Below are 22,433 nucleotides of genomic sequence, written 5' to 3'. Positions count from 1 at the left end.
GTCTTGTAAACTAGTTGAATTGAAAACACGTTTTCCCAAGTTCATTACGAGTTGTTGCTGCAAAAGTGAGATTTATCATTTATTTTCATCTGCCCCAACCTAGGTTGGACCTTTATAGTTTCTGTACCCTCTTTTCTTGTACTTATAGTATAGTTATGTTAGTACTGAATTGTAATGTCGTTCAGCGTAAGGCTTTCAAAATTTGGTGTCACGATGGCCCTTGTGGATCTAGTGTGAGTGGAGTGACGCTTCCTTGTTATGTAGAACTTATTTCATATAATGTATTGGAACTGAAGTTTTTTTGGGATTGAAATTATTTACGACCAAGTTGTTACGCGATCTCTAGCCAGATTTTATTTAAGTATAAGAAATTTAGCAAAATTTGAGAGCCAAATTTTTGTTTCGACTTCTTGAATTTTAGTAGTTGAACTTCATAGTAAAAGTTAAAGCACTGGTTTAAATTAGCTACCTTTAGCAGATAGACGTATAAAGTTCATAATGACTTCACTAGTCAATGTGGGCTGATGCTTCTGTTGTTTGTTTTTTGTTAATTTTTGTCCTTGGTTTAACAGTAATCTATTTGGTTGAGTCTTGGCCTTCTTTCTCAAGGCATTATTTGGTATCATCATAGCACTTACCGAATAAACTAAGTTGTACTGAGATTTCAATTGTGGTGGTACTTTGATCATTTTATTTTCTTGTGTTCTTTCAAGCTAGTGCCTCACTGGTCAGTGTGGGCTGATGCTTCTGTTGTCTTTCTTGTGATTTTTCTCCTTGGTCGAACTGATATCTTTTTTATTTAGTTTTGGCCTTCTTTTTCCTAGGTTGTGGTTCTTCTCAAGGCAATGTTTTGGTATGATCATAGTACTTGCATTATAGACTAAGTTGTACTGACATTTCAGTTGTACTATTACTATTATTCTTTAGTGTGTCAATGTTTTTTGGAATGTGAACTGAAGCTTCCCGTTCCTTTTTATATTTTGTAGAATGAATGTACCGTTTGTTCAAGTGTACCAGAACTCTCAGTCCTAGCATGCTAGTGACTAGGAAATATGTACTGATTGTTCTTTGCTTTTCCTGTTGCAGTACTCAGTAAATTTCTAACTACTATTAGCACAATGATGTTAGTAGTGAATGTTGTCCTCGGCTGAAACTTAGTCTTTTTAGTGTTCTTCTGAAACTAAAAACGGATTTCTGTGTGATAGTACTACCGTAAATGTCTAAGTTGTACTGAGCATCCAATTCTACTATTTGTTGTTGTCCTTAGTTAGTCCGCCGCTGTTTTTGTTTTGTTGTGAAAATATCCGTGTGTGATTTTTGTATCTGCATGACTAGTGCTGCGTGGCAGCCATCAAGTTTCAACTTCAACCTACTTCAACTTCAAATGATTGATGAACAAAATAGGAAGCTAGCAAACTTGTTGAACGGCATAAGCAAACGATGTACATGATAGACATAGGCAAACTTGTTCAAACCATGACACACATAACATAAGGTAGCTGGTTCAACATAACGAAAGCAAACTACAAATCTGAAACAACAATATTAAGGACAGGCAGAAGTGCGAGCAACACGAATGCAGACTTTCATGCTTCTTCATCCCGCGAAGTTGCAGTGGTAGTAGGGGTCAGCCTCCTGCTCTTTTGAAATATCCCAACCTGTCACGATGTTCTCGATTGTCTTCCATGACTTGTACGTGGTGTACGCATCTATTCCTGCGTACGTGATGAGGTTGTTTGGCAGCGGGTTGGTCCCCCACAGTTTGTGTTCTCCTTTGTCCATCTTCTTCTTCATGCCTTTGTAGGATGGGTGGATGATGTCGCCTGCAACATCGGCCAAGGAGTCGAAGTATTTGCTTGTGTGTGGATCTTTCCACTTGCGTTGCATGTCGATGAAGTTGTTGGGGTTGATCTCCAAACCAGACTTTTCCAGCATCCGCTTGTCACCTTCAATGCTGAAACCGACAAAAGTGTACAATTTCTCCTCCTGCAGGAACTGTTTGAGGCGCTTGGGCCTGCAAGGGGGGAGACACATATTGAAGGTTAGTGTTCTTTTTTGAAGATTTAATTCTTCTGCTTTTTGGTTTTGAAAGTGATAATCCATGAGGTAGATACTTATATAGTATGAGTCATGGATGAATGTAGCCCAGAAACTAGTACACAAAGTCCTGAAATTAAATTCAACTACACCATGTTATTTTTCTTTTTTGCTATCTTCGGTGCTTCACCAAATGCTTCACCAAATTCAAGAATCATTTTACCAGGTTCAATGATATATGTGCTGGTTGATTCAAGTTTAGTTTTCTTTTTTGTTGAATAAAAGACCTATACCAGTGCTTGATACATCTCTGTGCATCAATTCTATATCAAGTTCAGAAATTAATTTGAGAAACATGTGCATCAAGATATGGACCTATACCACTTCACCAAACATCTTTTAATACATCAATTCTATAAACTATACTAGTGCATCAAGATCAGAATCTATGCTAGCACATCAAGTTCAGAAATTAATTTGGTGCATAAAGTTCAGAATTATATAAACATTTTTTCAGATGCTAATCTGGTGAAACAATCCACTTCACAGTTTTAGAAATACATGTAAGTTGAGAAACATGTACTCGTGCATCCACTTCACAAACTATAGTAGTTCATCTAGTTGGGAAACTAGTTTAATGAAGTTTTTAGTGAGTAGTACTAGTACAATAGATGAATGAATAGTAGTATGGGTTACCATTTTGTGGCTGTTGCGATGTGGTACACCAAGCTGAGTTCCTCGATGCACAACTGCAGGACTGCCGCCATCTGTGGAGGTTCATCGTCGCTGGTGAACTCCACATCAACTCCGATGAAGCTCGGATACAAGCCGCCGCCCTTCATCCTGAGCCTGCTCATCACCTCGTCGGCCTTGTCTGGTTCGCTGGTGTAGACGATCACCAGCGTCTCTTTGCCGTGAAGCTCAACCCCTGTGAGGGTTCTCATGTACTCGCGCTTCTCACAGGGGATGTGAACATCGACGAGGTTGCTGCTCTTGTCTGATGGCTCGACATGATGACGCTTGGAGGACGGTTCCTCCACCATCGCCTTCCTCCGGTGACTGTGGGCTTGGGAGAGAGAGTTTGTGGTTTGTGTGCAGTGGAGATTGAAGTGGCAATGGTGGTTTCTGGCAATGAGGCAGAGATGGAAGACAATGGGTTATTTTGCAGTGCGTCGACTGGGATGTGTGGGAGGCGGTTCGTCGGGGGCGTGGGTGTGGACATCGTGGGGGTCCCCGTTTGCAGTCCCTTGTGGCAACCACTCAGTGGGTGGCGCGGGTGCTGGCCTCGAAGAAGCAACCGTCCAAGTCAAATGGTTTTACTGCTGCACTGACTAGTCTTGTCAAGTTATACTTATGACCTACTAAATCCCACTTGCACATCTCAGGGGTGGTGATGATGGCATTTTGGACTGTTTAGGTGACGTATGTTTTTGTGATGTTTTTCCGTGTGGATGTGAAGTATTGTTTTTACACTGAAGTCTTATAGACTAGTTTATCTCAAAACTTTTTTCAGTGCCCTGGGAGTTGTTGCTCAAAACTGGTACTTATTTTATTTTCATTTGTACTTACCTAAGTTAGGCCTTTATAGTTTTTGTATTCTCATTTTAGTGCACTTATGGTTTAGTGCTGTGTGAACTGAAATGTAATTTCATACAGCGTGCGGTTTTGAAATTTGGTGTCATAGTTTGTGTGAGTGGCCTGACTGATCCTGCTTTTTTAGTACTGATGTCATATGTATGTTTGAACTGAGTTTTTCTGGGTGGTTTTGGGGATTGAGTTTATTTTACGACCAGATCGTTCGTTGAGGTGCGTATTGGTTTTATATAAATTAGAAATTTAGCAGAATTGACAAATAAATTCTATTTGGACTTCTTGCATTTTAGCAGTTGAAGTAGTGAGAATTTATATAAATAAGAAATTTAGCATAATTGACAAACATTATATACTTGAACTTCTTTTATTTTAGTAGTTGAACTTGTCAACATTTATATAAATAAGAATTTAGCATAATTGACAAACATTATATGTTTTGAACTTTTTGCATTTTTAGTAGTTGAACTTGTCAGATTTTATGTAAATAAGAAATTTAGCATAATTGACAAACATTATATGTTTGAACTTTTTGCATTTTAGTAGTTGAACTTGAAAGTAATATTTAATTCATTTTTTTAAAATTATGTACATTTAACAGATAGGCTATTAAGTTCTCTTCTTTTTAGAGGTTCATTGTTTTTGTATCATATTTTCTCCTTTTTTATCATCCGTGGTCCAGAGCTAAAATTATTTTTATTTATATTTTTTCGTATTTAAAGTTATTCCCTGCGAACTAGTATTTGAATTTATATATTTTCAGTTTTGAACATTTTTCTTGAAGTTTATATTTCTTTGTCCTGCCCTCTGGTTTGTTTAACTGGGCTTATTAGTGGGGTGTTTGTAAACGATGCAGGCTATTGGTCCTGTTTTCCGGCCCAGATAGCTCGTCCGCGCGGCTGTGCAGTGCGGCGTGCGCATGCGCTCTGGGTTTAGTCCCACCTCGCTAGTCGAGGGGGCTCCGGACCTGTTTATAAGCGCAGCCGAGGCGCACTGGTCGAACTCCTCTGAATACTTACCTCAGCGCTTATACACGGCACTCGCTCTCTCTCATGACATGTGGGCCCTGATCGGTGGGCCCTGCGTTGTGTGGATTACTAGGGATTCGCCTATGGGCTCGAGTTCAAGTATCTAGCAGCGTCAGGGCCTGCACCTGACCTTGGGTGGTTAGTTTTTTCTTTTTTTGTTTGTTTGAATCTAGTACTTGACTCCACTAGTAACTTGGACTGAAACTTTTTGTTCTAGTTCTTGTCAGTTTTGTGTAGGTGTAATTTTAAGATGTATTTGCGCGTAGACTAAGTTGTACTGATAGTCCATTCATAGTAGCGCTTATGGACTGATGCTTCTATGTACTTTTTATTGTAGTAAGTATGTACTGTCCGATCAAGTGTACTAGTACTGTGATTCTTAATCTGCAAGCGACCAACATAAGTGTGTGCCTATGCTTCTTAACTTTTTCTGTTTGTAGTACTTGTTAATTTTCTAGCAGCTACATATGAAGGAGAACACTACATGAAGTACTAAGAATTTTTGCTTCAACTTTTGAAGCATTGTTAAGCAACTCAAATTGTGCTGGTTGTTCTCAACGTTATGTTTTCTATACAATACTAAATCGAAACTAGACATGGAACAACATTGTGTGATTAGTTGCATCATAACTAGTACTTTAGAGCAGCCACAAAGTTCCATTCATAAGGTACTTTTGAATTTGAAACGATGGATTAACAACATACAAAGCTACCAAACTTATATAATGAGATAAGCAAAACGTTGTACTTGATTACATAAGTAAACTTGTTCAACCATGACAAGCACGACATAACCATACTGGTTCAACCCAACGAGAGCAAACTACTAATTTGAAACAACAAGATAAAAGGCAAGCACAAGCGGAAGTAAAACGAAGGCAGGCTCTGATGTATCTTCATTCCTAAAAGGGGAATAGGGGTGGTCGTAGAATTTCGCAGCCTCCCGCTCTTTTGCAAATTCCGAACCATCTACGATGTAGTCGATCATGCTCCATGCCTTGTACGTGGCGTATGCATCTACTCCTGCGTACTCGATGAGGTTGTCTGGCAGCGGGCTGGTCCCCCACAGTTTGTAGTCTTCCTGTGTGTTGATGTTCTTCTTCATGCCTTTGTAGAATGGATGGATGACGCTGGCTGCAACATCAGTCAAGGATTCGTACTCTTTTCCGGTGTATGGAACTCTCCACTTGCGTTGAATGTCGATGAACTTGTTGGGGTTGATCTCCAAACCGGACAACTTCAGCTTCTCTTTGTCGCTTTCAATGCTGAAACCGGCAATTGTGAACAGCGTCTTATGCTGCAACAACTCGTTCAGACGCTTGGGCCTGCAAGGGGAGAGACATTTTTGAAAATTAGCATTACTTTGATGTTTGAATTATTCATTTTTGTTTTGTTTTACAAGCGATGAATCCATGAAGTAGATGTTTATGTAGCATAAATAATGGATGAATGTACTTCAAAAACTAGTAAACAAAGTTCTGAAATTAAATTAAGTACATCATGTTATTCTTCTTTTTGGATTATACATAGTTTCAGTCAATGTTGTATGTTCTGCTTTGGTACTAGTTTAGTTTACTTTTGTTGAATAGGATAACACATAAACAGTGCTTCACCAAGTCCTTAGTTTATTTTCTTTTGAAAATAACATTAGATCAAATTCAGAAAATACTTCACTACATCAAGTTCAGAAACATCTTTTTAATACGTCGGGTACATAAACTACACTATTGGATCAAGTTCAGAAACTACACTAGTCGATCAACTTCAGAAATTAATCTTCCGCAAGATTTTACAAATAGTAATCCAGTGCATCAGGTTTAAAATTACATTTATAGTGTGTCTACTTGAGAAAATGCAGTAGTGCATCCACTTTTCACAAAGCACACTAGTACATCTAGTTGGGAAACAAGTTTGATGAAATTTTCAGGATACAATACTAATAAAACAGATAAACCAAACAGGGCAAATGAGTAGTATGGCTCACCATTTTGTGGCCGCTGCGATGTGGTACACCAAGCAGAGGTCGTCGACGCACAACTGCAGGACTGCTGCCATCTGGGGAGGTTCATCTTCTCTGGTGTAGTGCACACCAACGCCGATGATCCTACGAATCATGCCGCCAGCCTTCCTCCAGAGCCTGGAGATCACCTCGTCGACCTTGTCTGGTTCATTGGTGCAGACAATCTCCAGCGTCTCCTTGCCGTGGAGCTCAACCCCTGTGAGTGTTGTGGTGTACTCGCGCTTCTCGCCAGGGACGTGAACATCGACGAGGTCGCTGCTCTTGTCCGATGGCTCGCCTTGATGACGTTTGGCAGACGGTTCCTCCGCCATCGCCCTCCTCCGGCGGCTGTGGGCTTGTGAGAGAGAAGTTTGTGGTTTGTGTGCAGAGGAATTGGAAGCGGCAATGGTGGTTTGTGGGAATGAGGGAGAGATGGAAGATAATGGGGTTTTTGCAGTGCGTCGACGGGGATTTGTGGGAGGCAGTTCGCCGGGGGCGTGGGTGTAGTGGGTGTAGTGGCGTGGGGTCGCCGTTTGCAGTCCCTTGTGGCAACCGCTCAGTGGGCGGCGCGGGTGGTGGCCTGGGAGAACTAACCGTCCAAGTCAAATGTTTTTTACTGCTGCACTGGCTAGTTTTGTCAAGATGTACTTATGACCTGCTAAATTCCACTTGCACGTCTCAGGGGTGGTGATGGTGGCATTTTACTGTCGCACTGATTCGTCTTGTCAACCTGTACTTATCGGCTGCTTATCCCACTTGCATGTGTCAGGGTTGGTGATGATGGAGGTATGTACTCCTCTACTGTGGTACTTGGACTGGTGATTGAAGTGTAATTGAACTTACCAAATACCAGTGAGACTATGTGTGATGCTAATGTTTTTAAAACATTTTTGTATTTTTGAAAGGATTGTTTATATCAAGATAATCTCTGAGTATTTTTTATAGATAAATTAGATTTTCATCAGTATAGAATGTATTATATTCGCATTTTGCTTGAGGTAATTATTTTTATGTACTGATGGTCTTTCTGAATTGGGACTGGCAGAAGCAGACATAGCTTTGCTTTTTCAAAACGATGTTTTTCGAAGGTGTTCACGGGTGTGTTTGTTTTACTTTGCCTTTGTACTGACGACTGAGAATTATCAGTACTGATGTAATATAAGAGTTTAAATTTTCCTTAACATATTTTTGCTGAGTTACTGGTCGACAGTAGTGTTTTCATCAGTACAAATGTATTTGTGACTGCATTCAAAAGGATTATCAAATGGTTTACATAATAATGTCACTGCTCCAGCGGGCACAAATCACAAAATATATCTTAACTATAGTACTGATCGAGAAATCGACGATAAAGCTAAATAAGTTTTGTTAACGAAATGTTTCCACATTGTGTGTTGAGGCAACTGAGACTACAAGCTTATTACGTGTTGTTCAGTCTTGAGCTTCTCCTAACTGGCTCCGAATGTTGTGCCTTGTCGGCGCACTTTCCTGGTTGAGCCTTGGCAGCTTCATCGTCAGTTTCAGTTTCCTCATCCCCGACACTGTCATCTTCATTGTCTTGTCTGATTGGTCGTCATTCTTGTCAAACTTTTCTTCTTCATCGTCTTCATTTGATTTTTTGGAACTCTGCACCTTGCCATGTTTCTGTTCAGCGCCACTGACCTCCTTGCCCACTTTGCACGTGCGGGTATTATGCCCGTCAGTTCCCCCACACTTGCGGCAAGTGTAGCTGTTACGTGTGTTGTCTCCATTGGTAGAAACCTAGGTGGCTCCAATCTGCTTGTGCAGCATTTGCTTGTTGACAGTGGCATCTGTGCGGAGTGGGCATGTGCGGTAGTTATGGTTGCTCACGACGTTGCAGAATCCGCATGCCCTTATCCCAAGAGGTTTGCCGTCCGGGCCAAATTCCACATGCTTGATGGGGTGTGGCGGCTTTTTGGCTGCTGCTTCGCTGCTTGCGTTTTACTCTTCCTCCCCTTTGTGTTTGAGAATATGGGTGGTTTAATCACCCTTTCCTGCTGTTGCCGGTAGGATGTCCTGTTGTCATGTCGTTTGCCTACAGCACCATCAAGCTCATGATCTTGCATGTGAGCATGTTGCAGCTCTTGAGTGTGCACATGGGCAAGCTCTGGTTGCTGCTGCTCCTCTTCCTCATTGTCGAACGGGTCAATAGCTCCCAGATGGTTCATCTCGGATAACATTGTAGCAATATCCTGCTCAATGGCTTCATTGTCCGCGACACCTCCATTTTCAGCAGAGTGCATGGCGTCGAGTTCTTGTTCAAGCTTGTCCAAGATGACCTGTGAGCTCGCCATTTGCTCTTGGCTTCTCTGGCTTTTTCTGTGCACCCTCATGTTCAGCGTCAGCAGTGAGCTTTCAATGCAGTATTGGGATGCCTTGTTTGACGCTACTGTCCTCAAGTCATTTCTGTTGAATGTTGGCTGGATGTTCGGGAGTTAGGTGTATCTCCTGAGGATGTATTTCTCTGGAACGCTAGCAGCCTTAATTGTCTGCATCATGCACAGGACATGCACGCAGAAAAGACCTGTATTTTTTTGGAAGAGGTGCATGTTTTATGTCATTTCATTTGAAGAAAAACTTTACAAAAAATGTAGTACAGTATGTAACATCTTTTTTTAGTCCTCACCTGTGTGGTCCCATAGCCTGCACTCACACTCATATGTTTCTCCCATGGGGTCTGCAACCACCTGGAACGCGTGCTGAGCCCACATAGACAGTTTTTGTGGGTGGTTGTAGCGCACGAGGTACTTTGTGGGCTCTTCCATCTCTGTCGCCGTGAAGAGTGTGCTCAGTTTTAGCCTTTTTCTGATCTCGCTGTACACAGCTCGTGAGTAAACCTTTGCCATCTGGATTTGGAAGGTCAGCATGTTTTGTTCCTTCTGCACACGCAAGAATGATGACCAAATTGTTAGTCTTCTCGCAGCAAAAACTTGTCTAACTAATAAAGTTTTACTTTAGTAAGCATGTTATTTTTTGTCTTACGACAGGTGATAGAGCTATACCCGGTTACCCATTGTCTCCTGATTCTCTGTCTGCCTCCTGGTTTTGACGCAGGAGTTTACCTGGCTAACAAACCGGTGTAGGTTTTGTCTCTCACTTACGAAGTTCTTCTTGAGCACATAGTTCATGCTCTCACTTAACTGTGTGGATGTCATTTTGGCATAGAAAATTTCTTTGAAGTAGGATGATATCCATCTCTCACGCTCATTCCACATGCCCACCATCGTGGCATCATCGTGGAGGTTGTACTTATCCATCAGTCTTTTCCAGGCAGCCTCAAACTCAGTTGGCATGAGGGGCCAGTTGAGGATTGATGTGAATTCATCCTTAAAGTCTTCGTGCAGTTTGTACAGGTATGCGAGGTGTTCCCTGTACTTCTTCATAATGTGCCAGCGGCACAACTTGTGTACTGTGTTCTTGAAAGCATCTGGGGTCGCTGAAGCCATTGCAGGGCACTGATCTGGTAATGAGAAAAGAGACGTGGAGTGGTTAGCAGATGGTGGTGCATATATACAAATAGAACTGACACAACATTTTTACTGTGTTATTTTCCTTTTATTTTTGGGGGGAGGGGGTGGTTTTGGCGGTTGTACCTGTGAGGATGCATGTAGGAGCCTTCCCTCTCATGCACCTTACAAATGTCTTGAATAGCCATCTGAATGAATCTGCATCCTCATCTCTTATCAGGGCGAAACCAAAGAATGTAGTTTGTAAGTGGTTGTTAGTACCGAAAAACACCCCAAGTGGCATATGGTACTTGTTGGTCTTATATGTGGTGTCAAATTTTACGCGGTCACCAAAGTCCTGATAGGCCCCTCGGCAGCTTGCGTTCGCCTAGAATATGTTCTTAACTCTGTCAGACTCATCGGGTTGCATGTCACATAAGAATTCCCTGTTTATAGCTTTCATCTCCCTAAAGAAGTTGACAGTCTTTAGGACATCGTCGACATCATCCATCCTTGAATTCATTGCTTTCCTGCATATTAAAAGTTCATTTAAAAATGCATGTTGAACTGGCGTCAGATCATGCGTTGCGTAATATGTTTGTACTAACAGAGGAAAAAAGACGGAGGCGGTTTATGGGAGGAGAACAAGTTTGTACTTACAGGTTAATCAGGTCTTTGGCATTCATTTCGAGGAAGTAGCTACCAGGGTCATCACCGCCCAGTATGCTCATGATTTGCGCGTGTTCAATGCCTTTGAACTGCAGGTACTTGACGTACTCCAAGATTGTTTTGTCAAAGTTTTTATGGGAGTGCAAGAAGACAAGCATTTGCGGAGTGAGCTGTAGCCTGTGGTTGTGTTCCCAGACTATCTCTTTTACGACAAATGTTCTATCCTTTTCCTTCTTCAGCCTCATTTTAGCCCCGCAGTTAGTCCTGGCTGTCGTTTTGTTCCGCTTTCTATTTGCTTCGGACACCTTCGATTCATAGACTCCATTGCACGTGCAATAAAGGTAGGCTCTAGTCTTAAACTTCGGGCCTTCCCTGACAGAAAAACCCGCGTGCTTCGCATAGACGTTGTAGAAGTTCTTTGTTTCTTCAAAAGTTTCAAAGCGCATCTCTAGTCTTGGCAGAACATAAGCTTCAATGTTAGGTGGCTGCACGCAACAATGAGCAAACAAAAACGCAATTATGAAAATGTTAGATGGGGTGGTCACAGTACCATGGTATGGGACTGTGCTTGTATGTTTTTTTTCTATATGGATACTTACATGTGTATAGCTCTGTGCTGCCTCCGGTGTTTGTTGTTCACCCTTGTGTATGGGCGCGGGTGGTGACACCCTTGGCACATGCAGCAATGCATCTCTTGGAGGGAGCAATGTTGACGAAGATCTCCGTCTCTCATTGTACGACCGTCTCCCCTCAGATTCGTTGTGAGGTTGCTCCTGTCTATATGGCTCATATCTTGTACTTTGGAACCTGCTAGAGCGGCCAAAATTTCTGTCTCTTTGGCCTGGTCTTCCCGTCGCAACCGCTTTTGCAACATGGATGATTGATGTTGACGGAGCGACTGGTGGAAGCCTTGTTGCAACCCATCCACAGCTTCTTGTCCTTGGCTTTCTGCATGCGCTAGGGAAGAAAAACATTTGTTGTTGGGGATATTTTTGGCCTTCTTGCAACCCAGCAGTGACAAAGCTTGTATTCCCAGATATTGGTGTTTGCTGCATAGAAGAACATGTTCGTGCTTCTGATGATTCCGATGTATCTTGAGATCTGCCTGTATTGTTGAAGTATCCGGGTGGTATTTCTGGTGTTACCCAACCAGGCGGTGCCCCATATCTGCTTGGCTCATCAAACTCTCGCTGCGTGTGCCGCCTTGCATGCTTCTGCAATGACATTCAATAGTTTTGGGATTAATCTTTTCTGCATTTTTCTTGTATACATGCTATGGGTAACATGTCATGCACTGAAGGCAATGTACAAGTTGAACTTGCAGTGCTGGCCGTTATTTAAACTTTGTTCTCTATTTTGTATCTGGTTTCGTTTTCAGTTGAACTGATGAACGTACATGTTCAACACTGATGTACTGATGTACTGTTTTTTAGCACTGTTTGTAAACTGAACATTGAACTTCAGAGATGTATGGATATATATAAAACCGATGCATGTCTTCTCTTTTGTTCATCTATAACTTATGCAACTACACTAGAAGTACTCCTAGTTTATGTATCATTGAACTTACTGTGTAACAAGTGTATATTTTTTTCAACAACATTCTTTCACTAGTTTGAACTGACGCAACTACACCGCATGTAATATTATAAATAACATCATACAACTTGCAGTGGTAGCTGAACCTTATATAAAACCTAGTAGCTACTTGGACTGATGCATAAGTTTATGTTTTTTGGCTTTGAACTGAAGCTAGCATATTAGAGGTACTGACAGTAACCTCGACATCCAAATTGTGCATCAAGTGGCAGGGGTGTAATGAACTGATCAGGTTCTTCTTCATAGCGGACTGATGTACTGACACAAACGTGGGAAGCAGACATTACCGCCAGTGGACTGACTTCTTCCTCCTCTCGTGGGCAGCGCCATTGATGCAGCTCCTGCTTGTGGTGGACGTCTGGCGAAGAGGACCGGGAAGGCAACACCTTGCGGGGATCACTGCCCCGGAGAAGGAGCCCCGGCGACGGAGGGAGGCAGGAGGCGGGGATGACGGCCCCGTCGTTGGATCCAGCGACGGAGGGAGGCAGGATTTGGGGATGACGGCCCCGTTGATGGATCCGACGAAGGAGGGAGGCAGGAGACGGGGATCATGGCCCTGTCGATGGATCCGGCGATGGAGGGAGGCAGGAGGCGGGGATCACGGCCCGTCGATGGATCCGGCGATGGAAGGAGGCAGGAGACGGCGGCGGATCCGTCGCCGGCCAGTCATAGCGCCGCGGGCTCCCTCGCTCCGGCTGCCGTTGTCGCTCGCTCGCCCATGACGGCTGCCTCCGGCGGAAGAAGGCGTGTCGGGTTCTGGCTGGGTCGGGGGGATTCTACGGTGGTCTGCGTGTCGTGCCTATATATGGCGGGGGGTAACAGAATAATATTTTGTTACCGATAACAGAATAGTTCAGCCCTATATATATAGCTTCCCTTGAGGACAGTAATGAGAGGAAAAAATCCCTTAATTTTGGCCAGCTACTCAAGGTATTTATATCTTGCCATCTTAGCCATTTTTTATCTGCTCCCTGGAGAGAATGTGGAAATGCTTTTGCTTTGACCTCGTCATTACTTAACTCCTATAACTGAAGAGTTCCACATGCAAGATCAAAATTGTCAATAAGCTCATAAGGACATTTAGTTGCATCACCTTGGAATACATTCTCTTTTATCATTGCAATTAACCGAGGTTTATATCATATATTTTACCAGGTAGGTTAGGACGAGTGGTTATGTAGTTCTCTCCTCAAGCCGGTCCTGCTACTAACTCAGCACCTACCTGATAAACTTGTTCTTGTAAGACCATGGCTGCTCTTCGTTTGCAAAAACCGTTGTATCACAAAATAACTCAAGAATCAAGGCAAGGCCCAAAAGCGCTCAGCTCCCCGGCATGGCGCCAAAAAAAGCTTGATAGCCCACAAGTGCCCAAGGTTTAGATGTAGCCTTTTCAAGTAAGAGTATCGATCCATAGGGAGCACATGAATTAGGATTTTTTTTTCCCTTTGTAAAGAATTATGTAGCTTTGCGCCTGCGGATAATTGTAGACTTGAAGCAGAGTGAGGGTGGATTAGAATAAGGATTGAGCAAGATGGTGACATGCAACTAAATAGCATGAAAATGAAATAAAGGCGAGGATAGTAAATAATGGTGAAGCGACAGAAGTAAAAAGGCGTTCTCAGGGAATCAAGAAACCCCATTGGTATGTTTCTAGTACTACTATGCATAAGCATATCATAGAGTGGATACTTGATCCACTATTGACAATTATGCTGGGCAGAGTCGGGTACAAAACACGTTCTACTCGTGGTAGACTTCGTTCCACACACACCACCAACATAGCCTCCCCCAGAGGGTTACAGCTCACGACAATTAAGGGTTTACCCCATGGACGTGGCCTCACTAAGGGTTCTCCGTGATACCCGATCACTTGTAAAGGTTAGGAGTAGTAGGCTCTAACTGTAACCTGAAATACCTTCACATCCTAAACCTATGCAAAGACAGCGATATACTTCGCGACCTGTAAAGGCACAAATGCTGAGTGGCTCCCCTTCACAACATTCACGAAGTTATTAAACTAAGCATTCAACAGGTGATCTCATATCCATATTATACGTTTCAGATCCTACACGCTTCATCCATATCCCCGAGAACTAGGGGTCTACTCACACATAAGAACAACAAACATCATGGGGATGGTAATGGAATACATGGGTGAGTGATTCAATCGATACACCGAAGGATCCACTAGGGTTCATGATGTTGCAGATGATGATGATGATGATGATGATGAAGATAGTGGTGATGTAGTGTTGATCATGATGTCGTTCCTCTCGCGGTGAGAGTAATCCCCTTCTTCTCATGGTCGATCCTCCCTCCGGATGGGTTCCAGAGGCTAGGGTTCTGCCTTCTGGATGAGTTTTTGGAGTCTCAGTTCGTCCCCTCCATGATCCGTTTCCATGAGGTGAAAATAGCTGATCTCCTAGAGGCGGCGGCGTGCCAAATGACCGCTCATGCGGGCATGAGCGGGCGCATGAAACATCATCGTTTGCTCTAGAGGTGCAACGGCGGTTGTTTCTTTGGCCTTCTTGCTTGATTTTTCTATGGAAAGTGTTTATCACCTTTAATATGTGATTCCACTGCCATATTTGGGTGGTTTTTCCATAAAACAAATATTGAACCAAAAGACGTAACCTGAAGGATCATCAACAAAAAGAAGTGCGCGAATGCGGTAAAATTCCACAAAGCCCACCTTGTAGGCACAAAATATAAGGGAAAAGCATCACATATATTGGACTCATCAATGTTCTCGGTATCCACCAATCTTTCCCTGGAGCACGAGATGTTGTCCGAGAATTCCACTATCATGTGGAGCACGTGGACGAGGTCGGCCAGAAGTTTGGGATCCCCAGGCATGACTCGCAGTCGATCTGCCAGCGTGACCGCTGCCTGGAGGTCGCGGGCCGGGGTCGATGGTGGATACGTAGAGGGCTCTGCTGCTGGTTCTTTGAAGCCAACTCCTTGCTCCCGACCTCGGTTGGCGAGGTCATTGAGGAAGTCCCATGGTTGGCGGCGTGGGCGACGCAGTCGCTCTCGCATCATCGACTCATTCCATCGGGCTTCATCAGTTGAGACCTCTAGTTACTTTTGTTGAAGCGCGAGTTGGGAGACACTTATGGCCTCCTGCGTTCTTGACGCGGGGTCGGTGTTGCCAATGGGGTTTGTGAGATAGTTTAGGGCATACCCCGTTATCGGGGGCAACGTTGATGTGGTACCCCTCAAGGGCACAATTGTCGTGGTGAGCCCCCCGATGAGCTCACATGGAGCCCCGTGCCAACTTGCGGTTGAGGTGTCAACACGGGGTCTATCTGTAGCTGAGTCGTGGGCAGTACTAGCCCTGCCGCTAGAGGTCCCGAGGCCACGGGGTCCATCGGCTCTAGCGTGTGTAGCACATTCAACGTCAGTTTCGTCATCATGACCTGGTGGACAGATATAGCCCGTGGGGCCTCGGATAGGGATGTCCCCTGGTCAGAAAAGGCATCAGCCTCTAAGTCGGTGGACGACCCTTCTGTTCCCCGAAGGTCGGAGTAGGTGACCTCGCGGAAGGGTTGAAGGCCCGCGTTGTCGTCCTCTTTGGTGAGGGAGATTGGTGCGTAATTTCTTTCGTCGCCTGAGGTCGAGGCCATATCTCCTGCGTTGGTGTCTACTTGGGTGCCTGGGTCGGTGACGAGATGGTCTCCTGATGCTTTGCCGAGGCAGTAGGCCCACAAACGATCGCGACCAGCTTGATCACTGGTGCGACCTCCATTCCATGGATGGCGTGGAGGCGGCCGGCGGGGTGCATCTGGGTTGATGTCGTACTGCACTCCTTAGTCCGAATGAGATCGTGACGATATCCTTCAAGTGGTCCCGCCTTGTCTACAACGAACGTAAACGAGACAAAGGTTAGGCTCTCTCCCAACGATAGGTCATCGGAAAGAGAGAAAGTCGGATCCATGACCGGTCTCCAGCCGACGCTGCCCATTCCTGGTGCGCCAACTGAAGGAGCAGATTTCCGTCAGATCCCTTGGTAGGGGTCCAAGCGTAGCTGGAAGTCATGGATCAGAGGTCACACGGGGGGTTTATCCAGGTTCGGACCTCCGGAGAGTAATACCCTACGTCCTGTTGGTTCTGGTTATTTATAATGGAGGGATACCTTGTGCGAGGGGTTACAATGTATGATGTTGCTACCGAGAGTTTCTCCTATCTAAGGATAGACGGATCAAGGGAACTCTAGACCTCCCTTTATATTATATAGACAGGAGAGTAATACGTCTCCAACATATCTATAATTTTTTTATTGTTTCATGCTATTATAGTATCAATCTTGCATGTTTTTTATAACTTCTTGTGCTATTTTATATCATTTTTAGGACTAACCTGTTAACCCAGTGCCAAGTGCTAGTTGTTGTTTTCGGCGTGTTTTTGGTTTTCCAAGAAATCAATTCCAAATGGAGTCCAAACGCTGCGAAACATTTTGACGATTTTTTCTGGACAAGAGAGACCCTAGAAGCTTCAGGAGGAGATGAGATGAGAAGCAAGGAGACGACAAGGAAACAAGGCGCGCCCTGATGACTTGTGGGCCCCATGTGGATCCTTCTAACCTGATTCCACCTCTATAAATTCTTTAAATCGGGAAACCAACAGAGAGACACCCCAGACACTTTTTCCACCGCTGCAAGTTTCTGTTCTTCTGCGGTCCCATCTGGAGGCCTTTTTCGCTACTCTTCCAGAGGGGGAATCGATCACGAAGGGCTTCTACATCATCCTTGCTACCTTTCGATGATGCGTGAGTAGTTCACCATAGACCTACGAGTCCACAACTAGTAGCTAGATGGTTTCTTCTTTCTCTTTGATCTTCAATACAATGTTCTCCTCAATATTCTTGGAGTTCTATTCGATGTAATCTTATTTTGCGGTGTGTTTGTTGGGATCCGATGAATTGTGGTTTTATGATTAGATTATTCATGAATATTAATTGAGTCTTTTCTGAATTCTTTTATGCATGATTATTATAACATTGTATTTCTCTCCAATCTATCCATTTAGTTTGGCCAACTAGATTGATTTTTCTTGCAATGGGAGATGTGCTTTTTGATGGGTTCAATATTGCCGTGCTCAATCCCAGTGCCAAAAAGGGACATGACATGTATTTTTATTGTTGCCATTAAGGATAAAAATATGGGGTTTATTCATATTGCTTGTGTTTACTTTGTCTACATCATGTCATCTTGCTTATGGCGTTACTCGGTTTTCATTAACTTAATACCCTAGAAGCATGCTAGATAGCGGTCGATGGGTGGAGTAATAGTAGTAGATGCAGGCAGGAGTCGGTCTACTTGTCTCGGACGTGATGCATATATACATGATCATTGCCTTGAATATCGTCATAACTATGTGTTTTTCTATCAATTGCCCAACAGTAATTTGTTTACCTACCGTATGTTATGTGCTCGAGAGAGAAGCCTCTAGTGAAAACTATGGGCCCCAGGTCTACTTTTATCATATGTAAAAACACAAAAATACCTTGCTACACTTTCTTTATTTTATTTTGTTTTGCAATTTATCTATCTACCTACCACTACGAGATTTGATCCATTAAATAACCGCCGAGGGGATTGACAACTCCTTGTTCGGGTTGCATGCAAGTATTTACTTTTGTGTGTGCAGGTGCTGCTAGCGAGGTTTTGTGTGGTTCTCCCACTGGATTGATAACTTTGGTTCTTAATTGAGGGAAATACGTATCTCCACTGTACTGCTTCATCCTCTTCTCTTCGAGGAAATCCCGACGCAACTCACAAGTAGGAGAGATGTCTGGGGTTTACATGCTGGATGCGATCTAGGGTGTCGCGCCCTCTAGTCTTGGGCGTCAAGAAGGTTGCTCGGCCTCCTAGGGTTAGCATCACACCGTGGGCCTGTTGGGCCCCTTTGTAGCAGGCGAGGCCAACCTCCTTGGCACTAGCCACCCCTGGTACACAGGACCCCTTCACTCTCTGTCGCAACTGGACAACCTGCCACAGGCGCCACTCTCTACCGCAACATTGTTGGTGCACTTCAGTATCTCACGCTCACACAGCCAGACATTCAGTTCGCGGTGCAGCAAGTTTGCTTGCACATGCACTCGCCCCGTGATACTCACAGGTCTCTGGTGAAGCGCATTCATCGGTACATTTGCAGCACACCGACTTATGGTCTTCGCCTCCGCGCTTCCGCCTTCTCCGAGCTTCTTGCCTACATGTATGCAATTGGGCCGGCTGTCCTAACATAGGACGCTCCAACGTCTGGTTACTATGTCTCCTTTTTGGTGACTCACTTGTCTACTGGTCCTCTAAGCAGCAGCCCATTGTCTCTCGCTCGAGTGCCGAGGCAGAGTACTCTAGCCAATGTTGTCGCTGAGACTTGTTGGCTGCGTCACCTTCTTGGTGAGCTTCGGGTTCCGCTTCCAAAGGATACAGTGTTTTTTGTGACAATGTTTCGGCTACCTATCTCGCGGCCAAACCGGTCCAGCATAAGCGCACCAAACACATTGAGCTGGATGTTCACTTTGTGTGCAAGAAGGTCCGGTTGGGTCAGCTCTGAAGGCTTCACGTACCGACTATCCAACAATTCACCAACATTATGACCACAGGCTTGCCAACCACTGCATTCCAGGATCTTCGTGGCAGTCTTTGCATCGCCAACGCCGACGCTTCGACCGTGGGGGTGTAGAGCGTGACATATCTGTACTTATTTCCAATTGATCTTACTATAATCTCTAGTATAGTCTAATTACTAGAGATATGATAGGGTTAATTGACTTGTCACGCAAGCATACATTGTAACGAACTCCGATGAATACAGTTGAGTTGCATCCTATAGTTTTCTACATAAAATAGCTGGCGTGGTTTTAGATCGACTTTGACAACACAACCACGCCAGCTATTTCCGAATCGGATCGGAAGGAGTACAATTGAGATTACCCATGTGCAGTCAAAGTCGATCTACCCATGCATCCTTTTGCATGCACATTGTCCCAACGGAAACGTGACAGTGTGTGTTGATGCAGGGCTGGTTGGCAAAAGCCAACAGAAAGCCCTAACAACACGGCAAAGCGCTATGGCTAAGTAGGCCGTAAGATCGAGATTGAGAAAAAGCAAAGGCAAAAGGCACCCACATCCACTGAACCACACCCGGCGCTGCCCCCCGGCCAGTGGTAGATTAAACTCGGGAGAAGAATCTCCCCAATAATATGGTCGAGCGAAAGCACATATCACCACATCACCTCTCTCCCTCCCCAGCCTCCTCATCGATCCGGCCAAAAGCGAGGCGGAATACCATCGATCTCGCCGCAAAAGATACAAGTGGAGCTGCGGGGAGGAGGAAAGCGAGCGCGTCGCGCAGGGCGCTCCAGCTTTTCTCCCACTCAAAAGAATACACATCGCCACACCACACCTCACCGCATAGCCTAGCCTAGCTAACTAACAATTCGCATAGGCGCACAGGCTAGCGCGCGCTGGCCAGCTGATCCCTACGTAGCTCGCCCTCGCCGGCCATTAAAATCCCTCGGCGCCACGGTGCGGTAACCCTCATGTTGCCCCCTCGCCGTAGCTTACATGGATACGCTGTTTAGGTTGGTTAGCCTCCAAGCCTCCGAGCAGCAGCAGCAGCAATCGGCGTCGTACAACTCCAGGAGCACCACCTCCAGCGGCTCCAGGTCGTCCTCCCACCAGACCAACGCCTCCTACAACTACTACCACCACAGCTCCAGCAGCGGCGGCGGCGGCGGCGGGCAGTACTACTACAGCCAGCAGCAGCCGCAGCAGTCCTACTACCTGGAGCCGTACCAAGAAGAATGCGGTGGCAACGCCCACCAGCACCACCTCTACATGGATGAAGACTTCTCCTCCTCCTCCTCGTCGAGGCAGCACTTCCACTCGCACGGCGGGGCGGCCCATCCGCCCACGTCGTCCGCCACGCCCACTGCGCCCACGCCCCCGCTCTCCACCTCGTCCACGGCTGGCGGGGCGGGCCACGCGCTCTTCGAGGCGGCCGACCTCTCTTTCCCGCCGGACCTCAACCTCGACTTCTCGTCCCCGGCCTCGTCGTCCGGCGCCGGGGGCACAGCGTCATCGGCCGCGGTGGGGGGAGGCGGCGGCGGGAGGTGGGCCAGCCAGCTGCTCATGGAGTGCGCGCGCGCGGTTGCGACGCGCGAGAGCCAGCGCGTGCAACAGCTGATGTGGATGCTCAACGAGCTGGCGTCACCGTACGGGGACGTGGAGCAGAAGCTCGCGTCCTACTTCCTGCAGGGTCTCTTCGCGCGGCTCACGGCGTCCGGCCCCCGGACGCTGCGCACGCTCGCGGCGGCGACCGACCGGAACACGTCCTTCGACTCCACGCGCCGCACCGCGCTGCGCTTCCAGGAGCTCAGCCCCTGGTCGTCGTTCGGGCACGTGGCCGCCAACGGCGCCATACTGGAATCTTTCTTGGAGGCCGCGGCCGCGTCGTCGGAGCCGCAGAGGTTTCACATCCTCGACCTGAGCAACACCTTCTGCACGCAGTGGCCGACGCTGCTCGAGGCCCTGGCCACGCGGTCCCCGGACGACACGCCGCACCTGTCCATCACCACCGTCGTGTCGGCCGCGCCGTCGGCTCCGACGTCCGCCGTGCAGCGCGTGATGCGGGAGATCGGGCAGCGCATGGAGAAGTTCGCGCGGCTGATGGGCGTCCCCTTCCGCTTCCGCGCCGTGCACCACTCCGGGGACCTCGCGGAGCTCGACCTCGACTCGCTCGACCTGCGCGAGGGCGGCGCCACCACCGGCATCGCCGTCAACTGCATGAACTCGCTGCGCGGCGTGGTGCCGGGCGGTGCCCGCCGGCGCGGCGCGTTCGCCGCGTCCCTCCGCCGCCTCGAACCTCGGGTCGTCACCGTGGTCGAGGAGGAGGCGGACCTGGTGGCGACCGACGCCGACGCGTCCGACGAAGGCGGCGACACGGAGGCAGCATTCTTGAAGGTGTTCGGCGAGGGCTTACGGTTCTTCTCGGCTTACATGGACTCGCTAGAGGAGAGCTTCCCCAAGACCAGCAACGAGAGGCTGGCATTGGAGAGGGGAGCAGGGCGTGCCATTGTTGACCTGGTCTCGTGCCCAGCGTCGGAGTCCATGGAGCGGCGGGAGACGGCGGCGGCGTGGGCGCGGCGGTTGCGGTCGGCCGGGTTCTCACCGGTGCCATTCAGCGAGGACGTAGCCGACGACGTGCGGTCGCTTCTGCGCCGGTACCGGGAGGGCTGGTCGATGCGGGAGGCCGGCACGGATGACTCGGCGGCCGGAGCCGGCGTGTTCCTCGCTTGGAAGGAGCAGCCTCTGGTGTGGGCGAGCGCGTGGAGGCCATGATCGGTGGAGATGGATGGAGCGAGGTCAGCAATGCACGTGCAAGGATTGGATGCATCCATCCATGCCATGCATTGGGTCCTCAGATCAACGGTACGTACGCGCATGTAGGGTTTTGAAGCAGCGCCAGGCAAGCAAGCGTAGGAGGCGACAGACATTAATGGATGGCTCACGTACGTATGTTGGAGGTGATCGAGGAGGTGGGTGATCATAGCTTTAGCTCTTAGACTCGCACCGATTTTTATCATCATCGTTCGCCGCAAGTTCTTGGCGCACGCCATGATTTGATTTGTTTCCTTAATTTCTTTGCTCTTTCCTTTGTGTTTCGATCGTCTTGTAAGGTTAAGAAATTCTTCTTGCATCCTTTTGGAGCAAACTTACGTGCATGCTTCTGTCATACGGCCGGAACCCCTATAGCTAGCATGCTACTCCTATCTTTCTTGCATTATCGATGCATGATTTACATGTTCCTTGTCTTGTTGAGATGTCAGTTCTTGTCTTCTTGACGGGAAGTTTAGGACAGACACTTGCACGGCCTACTACTTTTGGCCATCAAACATGAACCACTAAAGCTTTGCTAGACCATATATACGTAGGTGCTTGCTCGTTTCTATTTGTTTCAGGAATGATCTCGTTAAGCCTTTCCTTCTTTTTTCTCCTAGTATTACCCTGTTTTCGGTTAGCAACACGAAAGAAAACT

General features: G+C 46.4%; 5 protein-coding genes across 5 annotated transcripts; 1 reads left to right on the top strand and 4 right to left on the bottom strand.

Annotated features, from left to right (window-relative positions):
• Positions 1-1,596: 1,596 nt before the first annotated feature.
• On the bottom strand, positions 1,597-3,080 carry LOC147984360 (uncharacterized). The gene is made up of 2 exons (XM_087541064.1): positions 2,734-3,080; positions 1,597-2,014 (listed from the first exon to the last, which is right to left on the bottom strand). Exons 1-2 carry the CDS (start codon positions 3,078-3,080, stop codon positions 1,597-1,599), a joined length of 765 nt encoding a protein of 254 aa, XP_087397190.1.
• Positions 3,081-5,481: 2,401 nt separating this feature from the next.
• On the bottom strand, positions 5,482-6,986 carry LOC147984359 (uncharacterized). The gene is made up of 2 exons (XM_087541063.1): positions 6,640-6,986; positions 5,482-5,980 (listed from the first exon to the last, which is right to left on the bottom strand). The coding sequence occupies exons 1-2, from the start codon at positions 6,984-6,986 to the stop codon at positions 5,482-5,484; spliced, it is 846 nt and encodes a 281-aa protein (XP_087397189.1).
• Positions 6,987-9,110: 2,124 nt separating this feature from the next.
• On the bottom strand, positions 9,111-10,121 carry LOC147984358 (protein FAR1-RELATED SEQUENCE 5-like). Its single transcript, XM_087541062.1, has 3 exons — positions 9,777-10,121; positions 9,302-9,554; positions 9,111-9,199 (listed from the first exon to the last, which is right to left on the bottom strand). Exons 1-3 carry the CDS (start codon positions 10,119-10,121, stop codon positions 9,111-9,113), a joined length of 687 nt encoding a protein of 228 aa, XP_087397188.1.
• Positions 10,122-10,509: 388 nt separating this feature from the next.
• Positions 10,510-16,173, bottom strand: LOC147984357 (protein FAR1-RELATED SEQUENCE 5-like). The gene is made up of 3 exons (XM_087541061.1): positions 16,102-16,173; positions 10,782-11,275; positions 10,510-10,651 (listed from the first exon to the last, which is right to left on the bottom strand). The coding sequence occupies exons 1-3, from the start codon at positions 16,171-16,173 to the stop codon at positions 10,510-10,512; spliced, it is 708 nt and encodes a 235-aa protein (XP_087397187.1).
• Positions 16,174-19,601: 3,428 nt separating this feature from the next.
• SHR (GRAS family transcription factor) lies at positions 19,602-22,130 on the top strand. Its single transcript, XM_048699726.2, has one exon. The coding sequence runs from the start codon at positions 19,961-19,963 to the stop codon at positions 21,734-21,736; it is 1,776 nt and encodes a 591-aa protein (XP_048555683.1). The 5' UTR covers positions 19,602-19,960; the 3' UTR covers positions 21,737-22,130.
• The last annotated feature ends 303 nt before the right edge of the window (positions 22,131-22,433 follow it).

Source organism: Triticum urartu, chromosome 2A, assembly GCF_056163025.1.
Source record: "Triticum urartu cultivar PI428250 chromosome 2A, HENAU_Tu73, whole genome shotgun sequence".
In the NCBI taxonomy this organism is placed as follows: Eukaryota; Viridiplantae; Streptophyta; class Magnoliopsida; order Poales; family Poaceae; genus Triticum; species Triticum urartu.
This window is presented reverse-complemented; position numbering and strand designations above follow the sequence as displayed.